The sequence below is a fragment of the Panthera pardus genome, unplaced genomic scaffold (assembly GCF_024362965.1).
Source record: "Panthera pardus isolate Hobbes unplaced genomic scaffold, ASM2436296v1 HiC_scaffold_10, whole genome shotgun sequence".
Classification (NCBI taxonomy): Eukaryota; Metazoa; Chordata; class Mammalia; order Carnivora; family Felidae; genus Panthera; species Panthera pardus.
This window is the reverse complement of record NW_026526655.1, coordinates 26,654,881-26,681,851: the sequence shown is the minus strand read 5'-3', so window position 1 is coordinate 26,681,851 and position 26,971 is coordinate 26,654,881. Positions and strand designations below refer to the sequence as shown.

The following is a 26,971-nucleotide window of genomic DNA, read 5'->3' as shown; positions in this document are numbered from 1 at the left end:
CATCTGGAACAAGACAGGGATGTCCACTCTCACCACTGTTATTCAACATAGTATTGGAAGTCTTAGCCTCAACAATCAGACAACACGAAGAAATAAAAGGCATACAAATCATCCAGGAGGACATCAAACTTTCACTCTTTGCAGATGACATGATACTCTATATGGAAAACCCAAAAGATTGCTCCAAAAAACTGCTAGAACTGATCCATGAATTCATCAAAGTGGCAGAATATAAAATCAATGCACAGAAGTTGGTTGCATTCCTATACACCAACAATGAAGCAACAAAAAGAGAAATCAAGGAATCGATCCCATTTACAATTGCACCAAAACCCATAAAATACCTAGGAATAAATCTAACCAAAGAGGTGAAAAATCTATAGACTGAAAACTATAGAAAGCTTATGAAACAAATTGAAGAAGACACAAAAAAGTGGAAAAATATTCCATGCTTCTGGATAGAAAGAACAAATATTGTTAAAATGTCAATACTACCCAAAGCAATCTACATATTCAATGCAATCCCTATCAAAATAACACAGCATTCTTCACAGAACTAGAACAAATCCTAAAATTTATATGGAACATTACAAGATCCCAAATAGCCAAAGCAATCTTGAAAAAGAAAACCAAAGCATGAGGCATCACAATCCTGGACTTCAAGCTGTATTACAAAGCTGTAATCATCAAGACAATATGGTACTGGGAGAAGAACAGACACTCAGATCAATGGAACAGAATAGAGAACTGCAGAAATGCATCCACAAACGTATGGCCAACTAATCTTTGACAAAGTAGGAAAGAATATTCAATGGAATGAAGACAGTCTCTTCAGCAAGTGGTGCTGGGAAAACTGGACAGCCACATGCAGAAATATGAACCTGGATCACTTTCTTACACCATACACAAAAATAAACTCAAAATGGATGAAAGACCTCAATGTAAGATAGGAAGCCATCAAAATCCTAGAGGAGGAAGCAGGCAAAAACCTCTTTGACCTTGGCCGCAGCAACTTTTTACTCAACACGTCTCTGAAGGCAAGGGAAACAAAAGCAAAAATGAACTACTGGGACCTCATCAAAATAAAAAGCTTCTGCACAGTGAAGGAAACAATCAGCAAAACTAAAAGGCAACTGACAGAATGGGAAAAGATATTTGCAAATGACATATCAGATAAAGGGTTAGTATCTAAAATCTATAAAGAACTTATCAAACTCAACACTAAATAATCCAGTGAAGAAATGGGAAAAAGACATGAATAGACATTTCTCCAAAGAAGACATCCAGATGGCCAACCGACACATGAAAAAATGCTCAACATCACTCATCATCTGGAAAATACAAATCAAAACCACAATGAGATATGACCTCACGCCTGTCAGAATGGCTAATATTAACAACTCAGGCAATGACAGATGTTGGTGAGGATGTGGAGAAAGAGGATCTCTTTTGCACTGCTGGTGGGAATGCAAACTGGTGAAGCTACTTTGGAAAACAGCATGGAGTTTCCTCAAAAAATTAAAAATAGAACTACCCTACGACCCAAAAATTGCACCACTAGGTATTTATCCAAGGGATACAGGTATGCTGTTTCAAAGGGGCACATGCAACCCAATGTTTATAGCAGCACTATCAACAATAGCTAAAGTATGGAAAGAGCCCAAATGTCCATCGATGGATGAATGGATAAAGCAGTTGTGGTATATATATATATATATATATATATATATATATACACACACACACACACACACACACACACACATGCACGAACGCACAATGGAGTATTACTTGGCAATCAAAAAGAACGAAATCTTGCCATTTGCAACTATGTGGATGGAACTAGAGGGTATTATGCTAAGTGAAATTAGTCAGAGAATGACAAATATCATATGACTTCACTCATATGAGGACTTTAAGATAAAAAACAGGTGAACATAAGGGAAGGAAAGCAAAAATAATATAAAAACAGGGAGGGGGACAAAAACATAAGAGACTCTTAATTATGGAGAACAAACAGAGGGCTACTGGAGGGGTTGTAGGAGGGAAGATGGGCTAAATGGGTAAGGGGAATTAAGGAATCTACTCCTGAAATCATTGTTGCACTATATGCTAACTAACTTGGATGTAAATTTAAAAAACAAATTAAAAAAAAATTTTTTTAAATGTTACTGCTGTTGTGGCAGGCAGAGGACCTAGAATTGCATCTCTGTGCACTCATAGTTCATTCCTTCTATGGTGATGTCACCTCACTTGTGTAAATCCTGAAGTCTGTGTCTATATTTTCAGATTCTTAAAAGAAACATGATTCCAAATGATCTTCTATTCAGATTTGTCACGGTTTATAAAAGGTCATAAAAATTCCTTGAATGGAAAATTCCATGGGTGACAAAATAGGCACTTAAAAAGTTTAGTATATCTATAGAGTAGAGTTAGGTTCTAGCCATTCAGAAATAATACTGCTATTTGGCAAAACACGCCAACTTCCTGATTTTTGTCGACTTTTTTTTCTAAAATTATCCCTTGAAAAATTTAGAAAGTACTACGTGAGGGAAAGTGAGAGCCCATAAATGTAGAGAAAACACAGCCTCTTCTACTCCAAGCTAATTTCACATTCTCTGAGTTGTTGGCACACACTCAGGCCTCTAGAGCTTCCTATGTGTTCATGCTCCCACTGTACAGCAATGGAGAAGAGCTTATTTCACACTAAGAACTTCTGTACCTGCACTGGGAAAGGGGAGGAAAGTTTGTAGTATTAAGAGCCTGTTGCAATAGCAACCCAGTGCTCCATTCAGTCAATCTCTCCTCCTTTCCCAATGATCATGGCTACCTGAACCAAGTAATTCTGTGAACAGAACAACATCACATTCCTAGAATCAGAGAATCACTACTATCAACTGCCATTTTGTGGGAGTAAAGGGACAAGATTCCTCAAAGATGGATGAGAGAGAGAGAGAACAATCCTGATCATGAGTTAGTAACTGTCCTATAACTCAATCATTTATATCTACACTTCTTAAGGCATTTGGAGGAAGGGGAGAGTGTTAGAGAGGTCTGGAGCTCTCTCTAAGGGCCAAACCCTATTAAAGGTTAAATAAGGTGCTCCTGGGTGGCTTAGTCTGTTAAGCATCCGGCTTCAGCTCAGGTCATGATCTCAGTTCACGAGTTCGAGCGTGTGTCAGGTTCTGTGCTTACAGCTCAGAGCCTGGAACCTGCCTCAGATTCTGTGTCTCCCTCTTTCTCTTCCCCTCCCCTGCTCACACTCTGTCTCTCTCTTTCTCAAAAATAAATAAACATTAAAAATTTTTGAAAAAAGAAAACTATAATGCGTTGTTGCAAGTACTATATATCATATGTGTGTTTCTGTGTTTACTATTTTGCAAAATACTTGAGACAACTTAGAAAATTAAACAGGGGGATAGAATATACAAATTAGAGAGTCAGAACAAAGTAGAAAATTAGCAGGGAAATAATTATGTTTATGATAACATTAACATAGGAAATCTATATGATTTGATCAGATTAGATGCTATTCATGACCATAAACTTGATTTTGAGCTTCTGAGTTATCAAAGCAATAAGGAGGAAATGACTAATTACAAAATTATAGTGTCGATAAGATAAAAACAATTAATTGTTTGATAAAACATTGCTTTTTTAAAATACAAAGAATAAGAAATATCTCCTGGTTGGTGTTTGCTAAAAGGAAAGAGTGATGAACAAAACCTCCATAATAGATAAAATGCCAGTTTGATGTGGCTAGAGGCCTGTCGGTACTGAAAGTTGGCTAACATCATAATGTACTTCAGCAAGAGCAACCTATCTGAAGCCAAGATAATGTCATTGAAAAGCACAAGATAATGTCATTGAAAAGCACAAGATAATGTCATTGAAAAGCACAGTTATTTCATTGCCTATTGGAGGATAGGCAAAATTTTTACTGCCAGGACCTCTGCTAAATGACCTCTATTCATGCAATTTCTCACAACAAGCTTTTGACAAAAACGGACCTGCCATTATCTCTGGCCAAACAGAAATATTGTATGCTGCTAAGTAGGGATAGACCCATGTACTTTGACCCTGCACCAATCAAAAGATAGGTTAGGTTTTCTCTTACAAACTAAATATATATTTGGATATATGTAGAAGCCAGAACTGTGAGCACCTAGGTGGTGTTTTATGTCATAAGAATGGATAGTATGACTCAAGGAGAGAGGTTTGGTAAAACAGGAATGCCATGATATAATAGATAGGGAGATATTTACATGAAATATTTAATTCAAGGCAAAGAACCAAGAGACAGTACAAGAGGCAATCTTCACTCCTGCATTATAGGGTTGACTGCAAGGATCTCCAGATTCTTGGTTAGATAGAGTTACTGCCCTAAGGGAATCCAGTGTTTCATTTGCCTAACCCAGCAGTATATATAGCAGGATAATAAGTTCTGCAAATTCTTTCCTTCTCTCCTCCTTCCCCATGTCTCTATGTCCCTCTCTCTCCCCCATCTCTGCCTTCAGCTCTCTGCCTACATCTCTTCAACTCTCCCTCTCAATGGGAAAATCTCTTGTGTTGTCACTGGGAAAGGACCATAGGAATTTTTTTTGACCAAGAGATTATCATCTGCTAGTGCAGCAAAGACTATATTAAAGGAACTGTTTGTTTTATGCTCAGTGCAAATTCATTTTTTAACACCAGCAGGGATTAGAGAAATTCAGATAGTAATGCATAAATGACTCAAGTTCAGTTCTAAATATTGTTTTTATACTTAAAATAGACAGTTTGATCCTTTCCCAAGCATTTCTTAATGTTATCTATAAAATAATAAGGGGAAAGAAATATGTGCAGGTAGATATGCTCTTATCTGTCATACAAACAACCTGAAAAGTAAAGAATTTTCTGCATGGCACATTTGTGAGAAAGAGATAAACGGAAGAAGGCACGGGCTGTTTAAAATGATTTCTTTAAGACATGCGCGTTCACACACAATTTCCCCAAGTACGATGTTCAGTCTGGAGAGAAGACAATAACCGTTTCTTGATAATGAAGGGTTGACATGGAGAAGATGGATTGAATTCAGGCTTCCAGATAAGCCAAAAGGAAGAAACTGAGGGCATTTGGGGACCTAATATGAGGAGAGCTTCTCAGAGTTTAGACCTCCAAAGGTGGAGGGAGATTCCCCAACCATGGTGCTAATCAGACGAAGTCATTGTAGAGCGACCCAGGTGTTAGAGAGACAGTGGCTGGGCTGTGATTCCTAAACCAGAGTGCCTGTCAGAATCACTAGGAGCTCTTAAAATATAAGTCCTGTCAAGCATTTGCCTTGTCTCTTTTGGAGTAATCAAAGAGAAATTTCTCCTTATTAGAATTTTATTGTCAATGCATGAGAAAAAGAGTGACACAACATTGTTATTGCACTACTTCTAATGAATTAGTGGATCTATGCAGTGATGCCTAGTGATGCCTAGGATCTATGCAGCTGACATCACAGAGACTGACTAGCAGGAATCATGTGTCTCCTGATGAAAATGTACATCACCTGTGAAATATGCGTTCCAGAAAATCAAAAGCTAATCTAGTCTAACCCCTAGTCTAACCACAAATGGAACTAAATTTGGAAGCAGTGGGATAGATTAAATGATAGCATGGAGAGTCTATGAGCAAAATCTAGAGTGTGGAAAACACTACAGGACAAGCAGCTGATTTCCTCAAGAAATAAATTACAAGAGAATAAAAAAAAAGCAGAAGAGGAAAAACCTGCAAATTAAAAGAAACTCAAGAGAAATACCAACCCATTGAATGTATGGGTCTTATTTTATTCTTGTTTTTTTAAGAAGTTTATTTAAGAACCATGAAATAGAGGCACCTGGGTGGCTCAGTCGGTTAAGCGTCCAACTTCAGCTCAGGTCATGATCTCGCAGTTTGTGAGCTTAAGCCCCAAGTCAGGCTCTGTGCTGACAGCTCAGAGCCTGGAGCCTGCTTCAGATCCTACGTCTTCCTCTTTCTTTGTCCCCACTCACTCTCTGTCTCCTCCAAGATAAAAATAAATGTTAAAGAAAAAAAAAGAATCATGAAATAATGTGGGAATTTTGAAAACTGACTGGATAACTTTCTTTTCATAGTAATTATTTTTAACTTGGTAGCTGTCATAATTGTATTGTGTTTTTGTTTTGTTTTGTTTTGTTTTGTTTTTGAGTCCTTAACCTGAGAGACACACACTGAAATATCTGTACTGATAAAATGATTTGATACTTGGGATTTACTTCAAAGTAGTTTGGAGTAGGGGGAAGGGGAGTGATTGGGGGTATAAATTAAACAGGAGTGATTGTGAATTGAACACTGTTAAATCTGGGTGATGGGTACATGAGGGGCTCATTATATACTTGCCTCTCTACTTTGTATATGTTGAAAATTTTCAAAATTAAAGTAAAAAATAGACAGATTTCTGGGCCCAATCCTTGGATATTCTTATTCATTAAATCTAGAGTGGGGCCTGAGAAATGAAATCTTTTATTTCTACTTTAGGCTGTTTTTATTAAAGAGGATCCAGTCAGGGGTCCAACTTATGGACCTCACTGCCCAAGAGCTGTTAAGATCTCTTTCAGAAAAAAAAAAAAAAGAAAGAAAGAAAAGAAAAGATCTCTTTTAACCATGAGATTGAGGATCATATCTTCAGGGCTTTTCCAAGGTAAATTTGCTTCAAAAAAATAGAAAAGAAAAAAAAAGGGAGAAGAAAAACTTGGGGTGCCTGGTTGGCTCAGTTGGTAGAATGTGCAACTCTTGATCTCAGGGTTGCGAGTTTTAGCCCCACATTGGGTGTAGAGATTATTTAAAAATAAAGTCTTAATTTGGCTCAGGTCATGATCTCATGGTTCATGAGTTCAAGCCCCGCATCAGGTTCTGTGCTGGCAGCTGGGAGCCTGGAGCCTGCTTCGGATTCTGTGTCTCCTTCTCTCTCTGCCCCTCCCCTACTTGCACTCTGTCTCTCTTTCTCTCTCAAAAATAATTAAACATTAAAAAAAAAAAGAAAAAAATATAAAAGCTGATTTCTGATGTCCCTTTACTTGGAATCTCCTCTTCTCCTTTAGTAATAGTTCTGAAAACCCTTAGCACATGCATGCGTCCTGATGGTACCATGTACACATGCACTCTTAGACAACATGAGGCCTCTCTATTCCCCTTTTCCATCAGAATCCCCCTGTCCTGAATTCTGCTTCCATAGCATACTTTGGATATCTGGCTAGACATATGCTGATTGAAACAAAAGATTCAAATAATTGGTAAGACTGGCTTAATTACCCTTTACTTAAAGAAACTTCTTTTCAAAGGGATTTCTAGTACCTTAAAGAATATGGACATTTCCGTCACTGTGATAGGAGTCCTGGATATATATTTTAAAATATAACTTTTTTCCCCCTGGAAAAAAAGTGAGGTTCAAATCATATAACATAGATGCAAGATATTACCATGAATGAGTATGCTTTGCCTCTTAATATCATCTTCTACACATTCTGCATCTACTCAATGTATTTGATAGCGAAGCACTGTAAAAGTTTAAAGTGCTGTCTCATTTTTTTAAGATTTTAAATAATTTCTATATCCAACGAGGGGCTCAAACCTTCAACCCTGAGATCAGGAGTCGCATGTTCCACAACTGAGCCAGCCAGGCACCCCTAAAATGCTTTCTTTATAAAAGAACCCCCATGCACTGTTGGTGGGAATGCAAACTGATGAAGCCACTGTGGAAAACAGTGTGAAGTTTCCTCAAAACATTAAAAATAGAATTACCATATGATCCAGTAACTCCACTACTGGGTATTTACCCAAAGAAAATGAAAATACTAATTCAAAAAGGTAAATGCACCCTGTTTATTGCAGCATTATTTACAATAGCCAAGATATGGAAGCAACTCAAGTATCCAATCCATCCATAGATGAATGAATGGACAAAGAAAATGTGGAATATATATATATATATATATATGTATATATATATATATAGGAATGGAATGGAATCTATCTATCTATATATATATATAGATATATATATATAGATAGATATATATATAGATATATATAGGAATGGAATAGAATATTAACCAGTCACAGAAAAGAATGAAATCTTGCCATTTGCAACAGCATGGATGGAGCTAAAGGGTATACTGCTAAGTGGAATAAGGGAAAGGCTGATTCCATGACATCTCACTCATGTGTGGAATTTAAGAAACAGAACAAAGGAACAAAGAAAAAAGAGGCAAACAAGAAACAGACTCTTCACTATAGAGAACAAACTAAAGGTTGCCAGAGGGGAGGTAGGTGGGGGGAATGGGTGAAACAGGTGAACGGGATTAAGAGTACACTAACAATGAGCACTGGTAGTGTATAGAATCATTGAATCACTCTATTGTACACCTGAAACTAGCATAACACTGTTATCTATACTGTAATAAAAAAACTAAAGTTAAATAAAATGAAACATTTGACTAAAAAGAAATAAAATGCTTTCTTCTTCATATAAAATTAAATTCAGGGGCACGGGGGTGGCTCAGTTGGTTAAGTATTTGACTCGATTTCAGCTCAGGTTATAGTTTCAGGGTTCATGTGATCTAGCCCCATGTTGGGCTCTGCACTGACAGTGCAGAGCCTGCTTGGGATTCTCTCTCTGGTCCTCCCCTCCCCTCTCTCTCTTTCTCTCTCTCTTTCTCTCTCTCTCTCAAAATAAATAAATAAACTTAAAAAAATAAATTCAATTGGCTTTTTAAAGACCATGTATACCATTATATTTGTAATATTTACAAGTTGGAAACCCATGTTTAGTTTTGAAATTTATTTAGTTAACCAACTATTGCACTTACTAGAAACACACTTGCCCAATCAGTGCTGCTGGTCAGCTCACCTTCAGAAATTCTGTACTTAGGACATACAGCATGGACCTGTGTCTGGTGACAGACCCTGGGCTACACTTGGAGGAAGTACATTCCCTTGGTGTGCTTGGGTGGCTCAGTTGGTCGAGTTTCTGACTCTTGATTTCATCTCAGGTCATGATCTCACAGTTTGTGAGATCTGGCCCCATTTTGGGCTCTGCTCTGGCAGCATGGAGCCTGCTGGAGATTCTCTCTCTCCCTCTCTCCTCTGTTCCTCCCGAGGTTGCTTGCTCTCTCTCTCTGTCAAAATAAATAAATAAAACATTAAATATATATATATATATATATATATATATATATATATATATATATGCTTTTAACCTTAACTATGGGCAGCAAAGGAGCTATGGAGCCATGAAGTTTATTTGAGCCCTTGATATTAGTGATTTTATTGTACATTTAAAGTTTAAGTTTTGTTTTATACCCATATTTGTGTATATACGTACCTTTCACATATATGCATGTAGGTATGTATTTGTGTGTGTGTGTATCCTCACATACATATACATGTATACATATTCTCTAGATATGTTTGGCCTGTCCTTAATCTCTCTGGGTTTTAATTTACTCATCAGATGCTATTCACATTTACCCTCTGGAATATTCTATGATTCTTTGCTAATATGTATGTGCAGGTATCAATGTATTGGTCATGCAAGAAGACCTAAGGGATAGAAGGTAGAGGGAAGAATGTTTTTAGTTCAGGGGGTTGGTATGCTGAAAGAAGGCTGATTAACATGGTGCTATACAGGGAAATCCCCATTGTGGCATTCTACGCTTATTCTTTAAAAAAAAAATGTAGGTTGGCAGAAATTGCACACTCCCTTCTGAAGCTGGCACCATACGACACCCAGACAATGGAGAGCCGTGGGCTTCGGCGCTACATCATGGAGATGCTACCCATTACCGATTGGACAGCCGAGGCAGTGAGGCCAGCCCTTATCCTCATTTTAAAGAGACTGGATAGAATGTTCAACAAAATTCATAAGATGCCTACTTTGAGGTGAGAAGGCCTCCTGGTCAACCATTGATATTGCGGATTCAAAGTTGGGGGTTACCGTCTTTTAAGATGGCGGCACAATCTGGAGTTATATGAATGACTTGAAAGTTTTCTGTTGGCATACGTGCATAGCTAACCAGGTATATGGATGCATGAGTAGCAGGGTCTACATTTTGAAGAAATAACATATTCTTTAAAATTATATGTGTTCATCTTGAAAGTTCTGTTCATTTCTTAGCTATCATGTTCCTCATCTGACAAACATAAGAAATTCAGTGAGTATCCTTCAATTTCTTTTGAAATAAAGCAGAGTATGCCTTATAAATAAAACAACTGAGGAGAAGAGAAAAATTAATTTGATGTTCAAAAAATACTGTCTTTAGCATAGTAGTTTAGTTACCAGTTTAGAGAAAGGCAAATCTTAGTAATAAGCAGCCACATAGGAGCTGGAAAGAATCCCAGGATTAATAGCAAATACCTAAGTTTCACCTTTTCATCTAATTCAGGGTGATACTAAATTAACACAATTACCCTTTGATCTCTGTTCAGTAACCTGCATTATTCACTGATAACCTTTCTATGCAAGGAACCAGACTACCTGGAGATCTGAGTCCAGTTTGGAAACCTGTAGACAGACAGTTCAATTGATTAAATGTTGATAAACCTACTAACTCAGAAATTTCAAGTTTGATTTCATGAGAGCATTTTCAGTCCCTTTAATATTAACCACAAATCAATGCAACTCTTGTCCAAGAATTTGTAGCACTTAGCATTCAATTTGTCAGAACTTTTCCAGGTTTTAGCCTATGCTCTTTTGTTCATTTATGTAGCCATCAGGAGCTGTTGGATTTATAAAAAAGAAATTGAAAGATTTCATTCCAGCAGTTGATATTTTGTTCCTATATTCCTTTATAACATGATGACGAATGCCTATATGTTATTTCAAGGTTATTTATTTCAGTGGCATGGAAATGTCTGTGTCCTTACAGCACACCTATGTTTTTAGTGGTCCCAGTGGAACATTTGTGCCCTTTGGTAAATGGCCACAGTCTTATAATTCTTACAAGGGTCTGTCAAAATAAGTTCTTTTTCTTAAAAAACTTTGTATGTTAAGATATTAAACATCTCCATAGCTGACTCATTTGTCATATAATCAAGCCCATTATAGAGAACATCATGCTTCTTAAAAGTAGATTTCTGAATTAATGCATAGATTGGCCAATTATAGGCAATTTATTTGGGGTACAGCCTCAGAATTTGAGGTTGCCTTGGATTTAATTTCTTTTAGGTGATCTCAGTTCAACAAGGGAAATGTTGATTAAACCTGACCTTGTAGGTTACTTGAGAATCAGGGATGTCAATATATCCTCACTTATGAACATTTTCATTTCATCATTATAGATATTCTACGTTGGTTGGAAATATAAACGTAGAAATTGTTTGCAGGATGATATTTGGAAATAGTGTTGAGATCAGTAAAACCCAACCTGTTTATTTGGGGGCCACAGAGATCGCTTTTTTGGCACGAAGACAATTACAGACTGGATTGACTTTATTACAGAAAATCCCATGTCCATTTAATTGTGTTTAGATTTATACCACTTATATGACCATAGAAAGTAGCCAAAAAATATCATTTCTTAGGAGGCCAAGAAAGAATGCTTTTTTAAATGGACTATTATCTTCTAATGTCATGTTTTTGGCAGGAGTTAACCCATATAAATCTAATTAGTTGTATCCTGGTGTAAAAGCTGATGAGATCAATTGTAGTCTGATAAATAGATTTCAGAAATGCAGCCTGTGGTCAGATTAGTTCTGTTGGATGTAATGGCCCCTATGCTTGGTTTCCTAAAATTGTAGTCTTATACCCTCTCTCAAAGCTAAAACCAGGGAACTTAAAATGCAACCCATTCATCATCTCTGTTTTTTCTTCAATAGATTTTGTCTCATTAGTCGAGTGGGGCAGGAGTGCCTCTGCTACGTTTTCAGTATCTTCTTCCCTTCCCAGTGTGCTCTGTGCTTTTGGAACAACATGGGTAAACTTCATCCCGTGTGAAGCACTTTGTTGTCTCAGACACCTGTCCTGTCTTAGATGGTGTCAGAATCACTGTCTCATTCACTTGTTTCAGACTAACTCCAGAAGGGAGCCACGCTGCTAACGGCTCCTATATTGTATTCCAGGCGACAGGTTGAGTGGGAGCCTGCCAGCAATTTGATTGAAGGGGTTTGTTTGACACTTCAGAGGCAGCCAATCATATCCTTCCTGCCTCACCTTAGGTCACTGATCAATGTCTGTGTCAATCTGGTGAGTAGCCAAGTGGCAATCTTATGAAACTTTGCAAAATTTAGCTAACTCTGCTATTGACTTCTCTGAATTGAAGATTTACAGGTCAACCACTTTGTGCCCCTACCTACCCATGAAAACAGACGGCTCAGGTGACATTGAAAACAGTGAGGTACATCTCAAGGTGGTGCGTGGGGAGATTAGGGGCCCATCCCTACACAGGTGGGATTTTGGTGTGCTGCTTCCCACGCACTACTTTGACAATTTGCCTCTTTAAGTTGCGCTGAGAGTTGAGGGCTGCCAGTTGGAGAGTGGGGTGGTGGAGACCGCACAATTGGCTAGACGTTGAGGTAGTCTGGGGTGGGGGAGTTTAAAATGCAAAGAGATTTTTTTTTCTTTTTTAGTGCAAAATGACGCTATGAGTTGGCCAGTCTAGGATTTATGGGAAGAAAAAAAAATTTTTTTTACCATGGATGTAATATCTAGAGTCTGGTCCTCACAAGGTTTTGTACAATGTGGAAACCATGTTAGAGCATTTCATTGAGTAGGATCTGCTGCTTAACTAGTTGAGCAATAAGTCTATAGCTGGAATGCCTAGTGCAAATAGAGCTATGCCATCATCATTGTTGTCAATATCTGCTCCATCAAAGAATGCAGACTGCATTCCTTTGAATTCACCAGTAAGTATGTCCAATCTCCTGATTAGAATAGTTTTTGGTTCATCTCTCATTATTTACATAGTTAGCTACCAACAACATTCTACAAAACCTTGGCTGAATCCAGTGTCATGTTCGATCTGACTCTAGACATTACATGCCTTCGGAAGAAGGCAGCAAGAACAGATTGAAAGTAACATGCCCAACCTTCAAATTATTATTATCATCATCATTATTATTATTTTATTATTACTGAATGAGACTCCCTTACTACGGTTGCATGAAATTGCAATAGTCAAGGCTGGTCATGTGCTCTGTTTGTATTTCAGGTGATGGGAGTGGTAGGACCTTCCAGTGTTGCTGATGGATTACCCCTTCTTCATCTCAGCCCTTATCTCTCACCACCTCTGCCCTTCAGCACAGCTGTTGTCCGGCTTGTAGCATTGCAGATACAGGTGTGACTGCCTTATCTGTTTGTCACGCTCATTAAGTTGCTGGTTGAGGCACCAGATCATGGTGTTCTCTCTATTTTTTCTGCAAAGGCTGGGCAAAATCTGTGAAACAAAAGTGTAAACATCTCCAAACTTTTATGGGTTTGGAGCTTCAGTCCTGAGCTTGGTCCTAAGTTGTGCTTCTGTAATTCTTCTCGAGATCTCAAAAATAGCAGAGTCATTCAGTCCTGCCACAATCTCAAGAACCACTTAAGTCATTTCCAGTGTGTGCAAAACCTTAGGAAAATAATAGTTCACAGATAATCAGCCCACAATTGTTAATTAAAAGACACAGTAATATTCAAAGTCTGGTTTTAAATTATTCGCAGAAAGAATTGCAATATAAAATTCTTTCAAATGTTATTACTAGACTTTGAATATCTTAATTTACTTTAACGATTGTGGGTTGAATACTGTGGGTTTCTTTTTTTTTTTTTTTTTTACTCTCCCAGTTATTTTATTTCTTAAAATAATATTCCCAAGGCAAAAAGTGCAGAATGCCAATTCCCCTGCCTCTTTCTGTGTGTCACCTGATTTTAGAGAATGGTAGATCATCAGTAAGCTCTGTGACTGATGGGAAATACACACTTGATGTAAATGGATAATGACCCATCCATTGTCTGACAACTATACTTGATGGTCCATCATCCAGAGAATGGGTGATGGTACAAAAGAAATTAAGCAAGAGCTTTGGCTACCATGCAGAAGGGAAACAATGATCCCTAACTTTATAACCTTTATAATCTTTATAACCTGTGTACAGAGATCATATATTTCTTTCTATATTGCCTATTCCTTTCTGTTTTGGAGAAGGCCTTATGCAGAGGTCAGAGGACTTCTAAATAACTTCTAGGTGAACAGGTGGCAAGCTATCATTTATTCCTTCTCTTCTATCTCTAAAATATTTATTGGTGGACACATGGAGAAAATGAATGGGGATGTGCAGTTGTTTTTTGTGCCAGACCATAAGTATTACAATTTTGCATTTAATATTCAAGATGTTACTGTTTTTTAGGTATATAACTCTCAGTTATGTCAAGCAAATGGTAAAGTATCAGTTTTGAGTGAATCTTGTACACTGTGCAATTGAACTCATAGTTTCCAGGAGCAGCCAACAGGGAATCACCGTCTTCATCGTGCTGTATAAAAACAAACATACCAAATGGGTGTGGGGTCAATTAATCTTTTTTTCTATTATTGCTGCACAGGCTTTAAAAGAAGATTTTCCTTTAAGCCATGTGATCTCCCCATTCACCAATCAAGAGCGAAGGGAGGGGATGCTTTTAAATCTACTCATCCCATTTGTGCTCACAGTAGGATCTGGAAGCAAAGGTCTGATTAATTTAACTAAAGGAAATTTATCACTGTTGTATTTTCTTTAGTGGCAGACTGTTATTTCTTACTCTTTTTCCCATGAAGGCCATCACTGAAGTCCATCTGAATGATTTAAACAGGGTTGCCTTAGGAAATAGAGTTTTCCTTTCTTTTCAGTTTAGCTACCCTGGGTCAAGAGTTTCTCTGCTCCACTTCATGGAAGATGTGTCCTGTTTAAAATCACTTGAGTACAGCAAAAATCGGGAGAACATTGTTTCCATTAAGAAGATGGTATTAATTGAAATACAGTGTGGTGTGAATTGACAAGTGAATGGACTTTATAATCTACTGCCATTAGGGTTAGCGTAAACCCCGCCATTGCCATTAAATCCAATATACTTTCATTATTCTTCCTTCTTGGGGTGTTTTTCTTTTAGGGAAAGTTTATCTCAAATGTAAAGACAATACGTTATGAGTATTTGAGCAGAAAGAAAGAAAGCAGATCGCAATGGTAAGCGGGAGATTTGGCTAAGAACACGAGCCCTTGGGTGCTGACTATGGAGAAAACACCCAGTATCAGGGATGCTGTTTTTGTCCAGAGGAGAAGCTGTACTTGGTGGGGAAACACCTGAGTTTCTAGGGTATTCTAGTCTGGCATTGGAAAGACAGCTGAATTTTGCTGTGTCTAATGTGGGAAGTCTACCTTGTGATTTGCTTTTCTTTCCACTTCCCTGTTGCGAACTCTGTCCCTTAGATAGCCCGTGGCTGGAACAGCCCGAGGTACAGCTGCTCCTGCAGACGGTCATTAATGTGCTCCTGCCACCACGGATCATCAGCACGTCCAGGAGCAAGAACTTCATGTTGGAGAGCTCCCCTGCCCACTGCTCCACCCCTGGGGATGCCAGCAAAGACTTGCGCAGGGAAGGGCTGGCAGAGTCCACCAGCCAAGCAGCATACTTGGGTAGGTCCTCTCCCTATGCCTGCCCCCCCCCATATACACACACACTTGTATATATACACACACACACAAGAATATATATATATGTTTGTGTGTGTATATATATATATATGAGTATATGTATGTTTGTGTATGTACACGTGTAACATAAATACTTACTGAGTTATGTTACACCTTGACTCAAAACGTATTTTAAAAGACCTCAGTCCAGAGGTATTTAAAGAAGCCACTTCAGCAAGCAGGAAGCATCACCCTTGCAAAACAGTCTGTAAACATACGCCAGAAAACAAAGTAGTTTCCTATCTGTGGTACCTAAATTACTTGGTTGTTTTTCTAACAGCATCTGGACATGTAAGGAAAGCATCTGTAGTAAGAATTTCTCCTTGCTGGTTAAGTGTGAGATCACTAATGAGGTTACCTATGGTAGCTGTTATCAGATGTAGACTACGTCTAATACACAGAGACACTGAGTCGCACGGCTCATGGGACTCACTGGTGTGTCGTCTATGTGAACGGAGCCCCTAGATTGGGGCAGTCCACATCCTGCGCAGTAAGACATGGTGGCCTTACAGGACATTATGCTCCCTACTAGCTAGTTTTCTTCCCTTACTATAATAGCATCTCTAAATCTCTATCTTAATTTTCATTCTGGTGAGGCCAGTCAACTGGTTCTCCCCCATAGGCTTTCCAGTTTCCTTCTGGCTTCCACTGCTACTTTTCTATCACCCCATCCCTGCCTTTAACTTGGTCCTGCCTCATGGAACACTGGAGCCCCCCTCCTTGGCCCTGAAGCCAAGGAGCACTAAGCTGGGGAAAAGCCCCACTCCTGCCATAGCACTGAGAATAAGGAGCACTGGCAGCAGAAAATCTCAAAAGGAGCAAGTTGAGAAAATCATGCCTAACATTTTTCAATTTATCAAAGTAGAGCTTCATGTGGGGGGTATAAGATGAACCATACACACCGGTAAAAACAGGTCCTTGGAGTTTGGAATGTGTGAGGAGTTTGGACTGTATCATAAGGGGAGATCTTGGGGTGCCTGGCTGGCTCAGTCAGTAGAGCATGTGACTCTTGATCTCAGGTTGTGAGTTTGAGCCCCACATTGGGCATAGAGATTCCTTAAAAAAAATAAATGAATAAGAATAAGTATTTGAAAATTATGTGATTGACAGTGAGAATGAAAAGGAAAAAAGGAAACAAGCATGCATGTGCACAGGACCTACCCATACGGGGCTTGGTTGCCAAAGCCGTGAGAATGTGGGGTTCAGATAAAATCTAGGCTCTGGAACAAAGCCGTGCATAAGGTTTGGGATTGCACAGAAGAGGAGGGAGACGGTGGGCTTTAACACATAAGGCAAGGATAGGAGAAAACACTTGATGAGTAATTATTTTCAATTCACTCTGCCTTCTGCCTTTTTAATGAAGGTGGATCCTTTGGTTACTTGGCCAGGCCACTGGGCCTCTGTTTCAAATTGATTTTTGCATTTATATTGGGCACTTGCTGTGCACTAGGCAGTATTTTCTATACTTTGAATCCTCACAACAACTCTAAGAAGTATAAATGTTCTTCTCATTTTAGGAGTGAAGAGGCAAAGGCCCAGAAAGGTTGAGTAACTTACCTAAAGTTACACAGTTAATAACCAGCAGAGCCAAATTTCAAATCCAAGCCACCTGGCACCAGAGTCCCTGCTCCTGAGCCCTTTGCTATCCTGCTTATGTATTGGGCTGAAAGAGGTGAAGGTGGGAAGCAGAATGGCAGAAACACAAAGAAGGCTAATAGACACATAACAGTAGAAATGTCACCAAGCTCAGGGTAGGGAAAGAGGAGTGTTGCTTTTTGTTCATTTGTTCGTTTGTTTAGTTAAGGGAAAGGAATGGGGGTGAATGATTGCCGTGAAGGTGAGATTTTGAGGAGGGTGGGTAAAGAAGACTCTTACAACATCCCTCTCTGTGTTACATGGCATGGTTTTCCCCTGGAAATGTCCTAACTACGTGATAAAGGTGTTTGCGTCTTTTAGTTGCTGGGATGGGCCTTATGACACGATCAGGAAGGCCAAGCCTCCCTTGACTGCCCCACGCCAGACCCTGTGCAGAGAGCTGAGATGTCAGAGGATGCTCCTGCCATAATGTTTGACGTCTCTACAATATTCTGTTTGGTCCTGACACAGTTTGGGAAATCTTCTTCCTGAAAAATAAAATAAAATAAAATAAAATAAAATAAAATAAAATAAAATAAAATAAAATAAAATAAAATAAAAAAGTAGATTGTGACAGGGCTGCCAGAATCTAGGAAGAAAGAGATATTGCAAAAGAAATCCAACAGGCTTAAATAATAAACATGATGTGCAATATGAGAGGGGGGAAGGAGGGAGGGAGAATGGAGCTTTTTCACCTGAAAGGATATACTCAAATGCATTTCCTGGTTCTCTGGGGAGGAGATGGGGCTGGCAAGGGATCTGGGAAGGGGAAGGACTTTTCCTCTTTGAACTCCGTGTAATTCTGTATGGTTTGATTTTACTTTAAACAACAAGAATATATTATGTCTATGCTTAAAAGAAAAAAAAAAACTTTTAAAATACCCGTGTTTTAGCTTAGGGTATGAGTAATATGCTGGTATTACCATAAGGCCACTAGGAGAAAACTTTCAGAAAGCAAAATATTAGCCACACGTTCTGTTTACAACACATTTCCCTTGCAATCCTGTGAACCGCTGCGCTCTGTATTTTCCGCAATGGTAGCGAAATGCGCTTAAGAAAGATGTCTGCGTTCTCCTGATCAGAATCAAAACATGTTGACCATCCAGATTTTTATCTTGATGTCAGAATACTCTCGCCCAGGAGTACATGTACGTTTCTGGAAACTTGAGAGGATTTAGAAATTCAGAACATTTTCTGACACATAAAGGGCTGTGGCTGTGAGCAGGGTTCCTCTAAAGCACAAGTATGCGGACTTACTCTTCTCTTTTCCTGCTGTAAAGCGCTGAAGGTGATTCTCGTCTGCTTTGAGAGGCAGCTGGGAAGCCAGTGGTACTGGCTGAGCCTCCAGGTGAAGGAGATGGCCCTGCGGAAGGTGGGAGGCCTGGCCCTGTGGGACTTCCTCGACTTCATCGTGCGGACCCGAATACCCATCTTCGTGCTCTTACGCCCTTTCATCCAGTGCAAGGTGTGGTGTGTGCTTTTCCTAGAAATGACAAGCCCCAGGAATGTGCTCTTCTCCCAGTTAAGGCAGGATTGCTGCAGCCGTGCTCGTGGGACACGGGATAGCTAGTCAGTAGGACCCTGTTAATACCATGCTTGATGAGAAAACAGCTCAAAACAGGATCCCAGAGGACAAAACTTCGTGTTAGAAGTACCTTCGCAGTGAGACCTTTATTCTAGTCTGTAAAACTCTGCCCTCTGTCTCTACTCACCACTGCCCCCTAGGGGAAAAGGGAAAAAAAGATTGACCCAATGGTACGATCTGAAGAATGTTCTTTCTTCAGTGACATGACAGAGATCTGATTTTAAATAATCATGAAAAAGAACAGTTAAGGCCTGTTTCTCCCCTCCCTCAGTATTCATCTACTGTGTTATTCTTTTCCTGCCCCGATTTCCTGAGACAGTGATTCAAAATAATGTATTGATTAAGAGCTTCCTGTATAAGGCACTGTTCTAAAAGCTTCACACATGGGGCACCTCGGTGGCTCAGTCAGTTAGGCGTCCGATTTTGGTTCAGGTCATGCCCTCACAGTTTCTGAATATGAGTGGTGCATGGGACACTCTGCTGTCAGCACAGACCCCGCTTTATATCCGCTGTCTCCCTCTCTGTCTGCCCCTCCCCCACTCAAGCATGCTCTCTCTCTCTCTCTCTCAAAAGTAAACATTTAAAGAAAAATAACAAAAGCTCATATGTATTACCTTACTTAATCCTCACAATCCACTATAAAATAGGTACAATAATTAGCCCATTGTACAGATGGGAAGATTGAGGACCTGAGAATCTCTCCCCTCCTTTCAGCTTCTGGCCCAACCAGCAGAGAATCATGAAGAGCTTTCTGCCCGGCAACATATTGCTGACCAGCTGGAGCGGCGCTTCATCCCACGCCCTCTGTGTAAAAGCTCCCTTATTGCTGAATTCAACAGTGAACTAAAAATTCTAAAAGAGGCAGTTCACAGTGGCTCAGGTGAGTAAGTGTGGGGTATTTGGAATTTGTTTGACTCCTGGAACTCACAACCTACAAAGAATGCCGCTGTCCAGGTCACCACTCTTTTTGGAACCATGGATGAAATTAGCCATGCAGTCCACTGGTAGATTTGACCATGTGATCATTGTCAACGACAAGGCAGGGGAATCTTTTCTAAACTTTTTTTTTTTCAGTCTTCATTTCAGCAGTTAAGCTCTGACTTGACTACTTAACAAGAAGAATAGTATTGGAATTCTTGCCTTCGTTTCCTTTTTGGAAAGGAGAAGCAGGATTCGCATTCTTTGAACATCTATTACATGGTAGATAGTTTCATGGATGTTATTTCATTTAATCCACACAAATGCCTTCAAGGTGCATAAGTGAGAGTCCACTTAAAGAATGAGGAAATGGAGACTCAACAGAGGGTAAATAATCTATCTACCCATCTGACAGTGACCACAGTGAGGGGACTTCCAACTAGTATGATTGCTTACGAGCCTTTAACTTTCACAAATTGGGGGAGGAAGTGTTGAATTAGAGTTGGCAGGCTAGGGGTCCTTGCTTTACATTATTCCAAAGGTTTTCTTTGGGGAGTGTGCTGTTTACTTTTTACAATTATTAACAGCATTACCAGGAGGGAAAACAAATCATTATCTGCCATTAGAGGGCAGTCATTACCCATAAGTAGTCTCCCATATGTGTGGCTTCTTTTTCTTTCTAGAATTTATTATTACTTGCAATGTATTAAAGACAGATTTTGATGAGTACAGTCTTAGTAAAATCTGCATAGTGCCATTCAGATATTCTGCTTTATGATAAAATAATTTGACATATTCAAGGGGATATTTTTTAAGTTATAATTTCCAGAATAGGAGAATGGAAACACAGCTTTGATTTGTATTCTGATTTTGATTGAGAAGTTCCTATCAGACAATGTATTTATTACTCCCGCATGCTTGTGTGAGCTAAGGTATATTTCTCAGTAAAATCTGCCAAGTTGGAAGCTTCCATTCATGTCAAAATTATTTTGCATTCTTCCAGGCTTAGCATATGATATCTAAAGCTATGAGAAAAGAAGCCATATCAAAGCATTTTACATTATTAGAGATGTTATATTCCCGTGAAGAAACTATTCAATTATAAGTAAATCAAATGCCAATTCCCCTTCTCTTCCTCCTCCTTTTCCCTCTTCTTCCTCCTCCTCCTCTTCTCCTCCCTCCTCCTCCTCTCCTCCCCCTCCTCCTCCCCTCCCTCCTCCTCCTCCTCCTGCTGCTTCTGCTTCTTCTTCTTCTTCTTCTTCTTCTTCTTCTTCTTCTTCTTCTTCTTTTCTTCTTCTTCTTCTTCTTTTTCTTCTATCTTCACTTCCACTCACTATTTTATCCTAAAGACTATTTATCTAGGACACACTATTTCACTGACCTTTCCTAAAAAAATACAAGTAGCCAATACAAGGGAGGAGTTTGAAGCAAGCATTTGTTTTCCTTCAAGATGCTCACCATGGATTTCCTTTGGTCTCTCAACCTCCCAGCTTACCAAGGGAAGACGTCCATCAGTACTGTGGGCACCTCCACCTCCGCTTACCGCCTGAGCCTGGCCACCATGTCCCGCTCCAACACGGGCACAGGCACTGTCTGGGAGCAGGACAGTGAACCCTCCCAGCAGGCTTCGCAGGACACCCTGAGTAGGACTGATGAGGAAGATGAGGAAAGTAGGTCACCCCACAGTATGGGGTTGATGGGGGGGTGGCATGCGTGACCCAGCTTGGCATGCAAATGAGAGCTTGCATGCCATTCTGACCCTTTCCAGTTCTGATCCCTTGGTCATTTTTTACAAAAAGGATTTAAAATGGAATTGTGACCATGATCCCTACTGCCTACTCTTCTATAAATTCCATGATAGTCTTGGTCATTTGGAAGGAATTCAGACAAAAAGTAAATCTTTAGTGACCCCCACATTTTTTTGAGCTTGTATATTCAAACTTTTCCACTTATTCTCATTTAAGTGGTACTTAGGTAACTAAGGGAAGTGTTTATTCCCCTTTCTCCTGGCTATCTTGCTTAGAGCGCTCATCAGCACTTATATGACCCTATTGGGCAAGGAAAAGTAAGCAATGCATGTACTCAGGACTCAGAAAAGACCAGTCAGCTACACTCTCTAGAACATAAACCAGTAGGCTCTCATGGGGGAATACAACCCAAGAGGGAATACAACCTAAATTTGAATTAAGAGTATCCCTAATGACTGAGGCAGTCCAGGAGCTTCTAATTCATATGCCTAAGATTTGGTGTCATGAAATGTGGGAAAATCTAGTTGAGAATATACTTCATGTGTATGCTTAACAGGAGTTAAAAGTAAAAAGTAAAGGTCCAATGAAATACCATGGTAATTTACTTATTTTTATTGTCTTGATTATTTTCCAGTTGTGTTTCAAAGACCCTCTGATATAACATTTATAGCAAAGCATGCTGTCAATGTCTTAAAAATGAAGAAGACAAAATGTAGATCTTCACTCAGAGCCTCTCCATGTCAAACAACAACAAAAAGCCTCAATCAAAACTAGAAAAAATAAGAGTTGAGGTTAGAATTTTAATTAACATGAAAGTATTTTAGTACCCTATTATAGTTGGATGTGTAGGAGAGAGAAAGAAAGAAATGCAGCAACATTTCCAGATTTTGTTTCAGGGTTAATTAGATAACAAAGTGATAATCATATTGTCCTTCACTTGACCTACAGATATACTTGTTTCAAAATCACCCTGGTCATTGTGCATGGAAATACTCTTTAAATTGTAATTTGGGCAATCTTGGAAAATCTTGACCAAGGAAACAAAATGAGAGAGATAAGGATCAACAGTTTTTATATACATTAAGTCCTTATAATCGTTCCGAACTTCAAATGGTATCTATTTTTCTTTAATGCTTGAAGCAGTCTCTCCCAGCAATCTTTTTAATTATGGGAAATTATACCACCAATCTTTAGTAGAGCTAAATATTTTTTGTAGGTAACCTTAGGAATAAGTAGATGTCCTAGCCAGCAGGAAGGAAATAGAGAAGAAAAGTAGAGAGGACATAAACAGAACGACCACTAGCTAGGAGCCAGCACTTACACACTGATGAATATGTAATTTTTTGTCAATATCTCTGCTCTTAGACATCACAATCATCCCAGCGGAAACTGAGTTGCTAACAAATGTGTGGTTGTTATGTGGGTGTGTATTAATTTATATAGGGTGGATATGAAAGCCAGATGGTTGACTCTTTTGAATTAAACTATTTTCCCATTCTATCATCAAACCTGTCTTAAGACCTAACAGGTACAAGATGAGGAACAAGAATGAGAAAAAATACGTTCTCTGAGATCTTAGATCTAGTCCTCCAGAGGAGATGACAAACATTTTTGGTAACATTTAACAAAAGGGTGAATGGAAGGCAACACATAATCAATCATCAAACAAATATTGACAAACTATTAAGTGATATATGAGTTTAAATAGGGGGGAAAAATCAGTGAGATCTGATTTTTGTAGAAATAGCTCTATCTACCCTACCATGTTTTTCATATTTTTAAGGCACATTTATTTATTCTCTTCTCTGTGAACACACCTAAAAAAGAAATACCACTCTATAACAAGAATCAACTTCAAGTCGGTCACTAATATTTCTGACACTTCATATACACCTTTTGGGTTTGAAAGAAGTTTTGTTAGAAATAGGACTATTTGGGGTATTTTAAATGCACGATGTCAGATGATCTTATATGGTAGCATAAGTTCACCACAACACTATGTTAATCAAAATATGTTTACTGTTCAGCAACAAACAACATTAACTCACTTGAATGAGATTACCTGTCACAAATACTGTGTTAAAGCTAACTTTCACGTGGGTTTGAATACATTACCACTTCCATGAAGAAAGTAAGATTACATGCATACAGTTAAAAACTTTAGGTCAAAATAAGCATTTATTTTTTTAACTTTATAAGTTTTAAAATATTTTTCCTAAAACTATCTGAAATAGTCTTTCCCTCAGCTGTCTAAAAATCTTTAGGTGTACTCAGTGTAGTTTTTGAATGTCAAAGAAATGTACTTGACTCATTTAATAATATTCCTTTTTGCACTATTCTCAGAATGTTTAGTCCAGCTTTTCTGAAACCTTTATGTTGCCAATGCCTCTTGACTTTCACAAGTTATTTACTTGTGAAATGGCTAAGAAGTTTTTGTTTGTTTCATAAGGGCTGTTTGAGGGTGGGAGATGTGTAGATATGAAGAGTTATTTATCCCTTTGTACCCATGAAAAACTAAGACCTTTGGGAGTCTTACTTTATAGTCTATAAAAGGTACAAATAATAGCTTCAGAGATCGCCCTAAGGCTGTATTCAAGCCAAGGATGGAACCCAAGGACAAATTTGGTTTGGGTTTTCTGATCAACGTCATAGTTTTATAACACTCCATTCCTTTGCCCCCTATCAGATGACTCTGTAAGCATGCCCAGTGTGGTAAGTGAACAAGAAGCTTACCTCTTGAGTGCTATCGGAAGGAGGCGGTTCTCCAGCCACGTCTCTAGCATGTCTGCACCTCAGGCCGAGGTGGGCATGTTACCCAGCCAAAGGTAAAGAGCCACGGATATCTTACATTCTGCATTTGGGGGCAAAGCTAGCAATGCCGAAAATTTACTTTTATTAGTCTTAAAAGGACAAAAGAGAAGCAGACAATCATGTTTTTATGTAGATCATTCAACAAAGGACATTTTAACCAAAGTCATGCAGGCAACAGTTTGCAGAGTTTTCTAAGCCAGACCAGTAGAATGCTGGGACGCATGCATTGTTTCAACTTAAAAATTCTCTAGAAATAGATACGTGATATCTTTTTTTCTGGTCATCAAATGACATTTTCGTATTTCACATATATCATTAGCTAAGCTAATGAGTACCTGGCAAGCATAGAAGACGAGCTTGATACATGTGGTACAGTTTAGACTTTGGTAGGTCATTAGTATTTAGTTGGAGGTAGTGATGCTTAACCAAACAGAACAGGACCTATGCCAACATGTGTAACCTTGGGCAGGTCATTTAACAAGGGTCAACAATGCTCTTGTCTGTGAAATAAAGAAGTTGGCTAAAGTGGTCTTCACGGTACCTTCTCTATCTATAGTTTTATGATTCCATGACTAACCACTTTAAGACATTTTCTTTATGTGTTCTCTGCCCTCTAAGAATATACACGAAACATTCCAAGATACATATATCAAGTACAGAAAATTATGTGATGTAAAAGTCAAAACATTATCTATTTCAGAACCAGTGATATTTTCACTTCAGGAACTGAATTCTTTCAAAGCATTGGCCTTATGTGTTTTTGGCTAGTTTGTTGTTTATTTTTAATACTACAGGTTCATTGTTATAACTCATACATGGAAAATAATACAAACCAGAGCACATTCTAATGTTTAGATAAAATCAGTTTATATGCAGGAATAATTACCCTGTACCCAAATCCTTTAGCAAATAGTTCATGAACTTTACAGATGGAAAAAAAAAATTGTGAATTGAAGCCTAACTTGGGAGAATATCAAAAAATAGGGGCAAATGATAAAAGATGATTAATAAGGAAATTGCATACTTGTCAAGAAAGCAATGTTTTATGTACTGGTTGGTTATTACAAAAATTAATAATATATAAGGGTTAGTATCATTATAAAAGATTATGTACCTTCCTTTTGGTAATTTACCTTTAAAAAGGAAGTCTTACAAGTAAAATGTGCGAAAAAAATTAGATCTAAAATATAAAATGTCCAAAAAAGGGGGTGCCTGGATGGCTCAGTCGGTTAAATGTTCAACTCTTCATCTCAGTTCAGGTCTTGATCTCAGGGTTTTGAGTTCAAGCCCACATTGGGCTCTGTGCTGGGCATGAAACCTACTTTATAAATAAATAAATAAATAAATAAATAAATAAATAAATAAATAAATAAATAAATAAATACATACATACATACATACATACATAAAATGTCCAAAAAGAAAAGATAATATTGGTAACTATCAATTCACTTTTAATTGCTAGCAATGTGCAAGGTTCTATCAAGGACAAGAGAAAACTATCCAGTAATTTATTTAAAAGTTTTATTTACATTAGGGAACTATAGGAATTTAACATAGAGAGTTTCTTGGTTATTTATCTAAACTAACAAGACCATCCATTCCCTTTGTACGTATTCATTAAGAGGGTAATTTGTTTCAAGGGAGAAAATTTGTTCTCTTGTGGATATATGGGAAATCCGGAAAAATCATACAGTTAAACCCTTTGGCTTGAGTCATATTTTGGAAGGCTAGTGAAGGTAGTAAAGTCTATGTGTATTAAGAAAAAGGAGCCTCTTCCTGGAGACAGAGGCTATTTCTACAGTGTACAATCAGCTCATGGGTGCTTAGCTCAATGGTAGCTAGGTACTAAAGGAGAGAGAGAGAGAGAGAGAGAGAGAGAGAAAGAAAGAAAGAAAGAAAGAAAGAAAGAAAGAAAGAAAGAAAGAAAGAAAGAAAGATAGATACAGTTTCTGTTCACAAAACCCGCAATCAGCTGCACCCAAATAAATCAATAAACTAATCATTCTCTCACCAACCTGACAAGTTTTTTTCCTTTGGCATTTAGAATTCAGTCACTAGAGGAGGACTAAGGCGGTAAATGAGAGTTCCATGTGAATATTCCAGGGTTATCTTCCTTCCATTTGTTTACTTGCATTTTCATTGCAAAATTAGCAAGGGAAGTTGAGTTCTTTCTTTGCTTTTCTTAATGGCATCAGTTCCAAGAGTTTGGTTGTGGCAGTCATGGTAAGTGGTTTTTGTGTGATAATGTCACACCACACAAGAAAGAAGCAGGTTCCTGATCAATGAAGACTCATGTACATAGTAAGACAGGTTAAAAGTAATACCCATCCAACTAAATGGTTACCAAAGGAATTATAATCTCATCTTCTACAGATTCATTCTGCAATGCATTTCAGAGCTCATGTGTCCCTTTGGAGCTCATTTTAAGTCCCAACGCTTAACCAATAAACAGATCACTCCTCTGAGAGTCGCAACCACCCAAAGTCCCTCCTCCCCCATTGCCTCGAGTCCTGTCTTGACAAACCCAGCACAAGGTGAAATGGTTACCTGTCTCCTTTTCCTTCCTTGTTCTGTTAAATTTATTTAT

At 38.5% G+C, this 26,971-nt stretch overlaps 1 protein-coding gene across 1 annotated transcript in view; it reads left to right on the top strand.

The window, feature by feature from the left end:
- UNC80 (unc-80 homolog, NALCN channel complex subunit) overlaps positions 1 to 26,971 on the top strand; it is a 225,344-nt gene that overhangs the window by 184,490 nt on the left and 13,883 nt on the right. Inside the window, 9 exon segments of the mRNA XM_053905349.1 lie at positions 9,724 to 9,924; positions 12,103 to 12,226; positions 13,191 to 13,316; positions 14,561 to 14,684; positions 15,421 to 15,627; positions 18,600 to 18,784; positions 19,619 to 19,784; positions 21,313 to 21,492; positions 24,257 to 24,395. Of these exon segments, the coding sequence (XP_053761324.1) occupies positions 9,724 to 9,924; positions 12,103 to 12,226; positions 13,191 to 13,316; positions 14,561 to 14,684; positions 15,421 to 15,627; positions 18,600 to 18,784; positions 19,619 to 19,784; positions 21,313 to 21,492; positions 24,257 to 24,395 (1,452 nt within the window).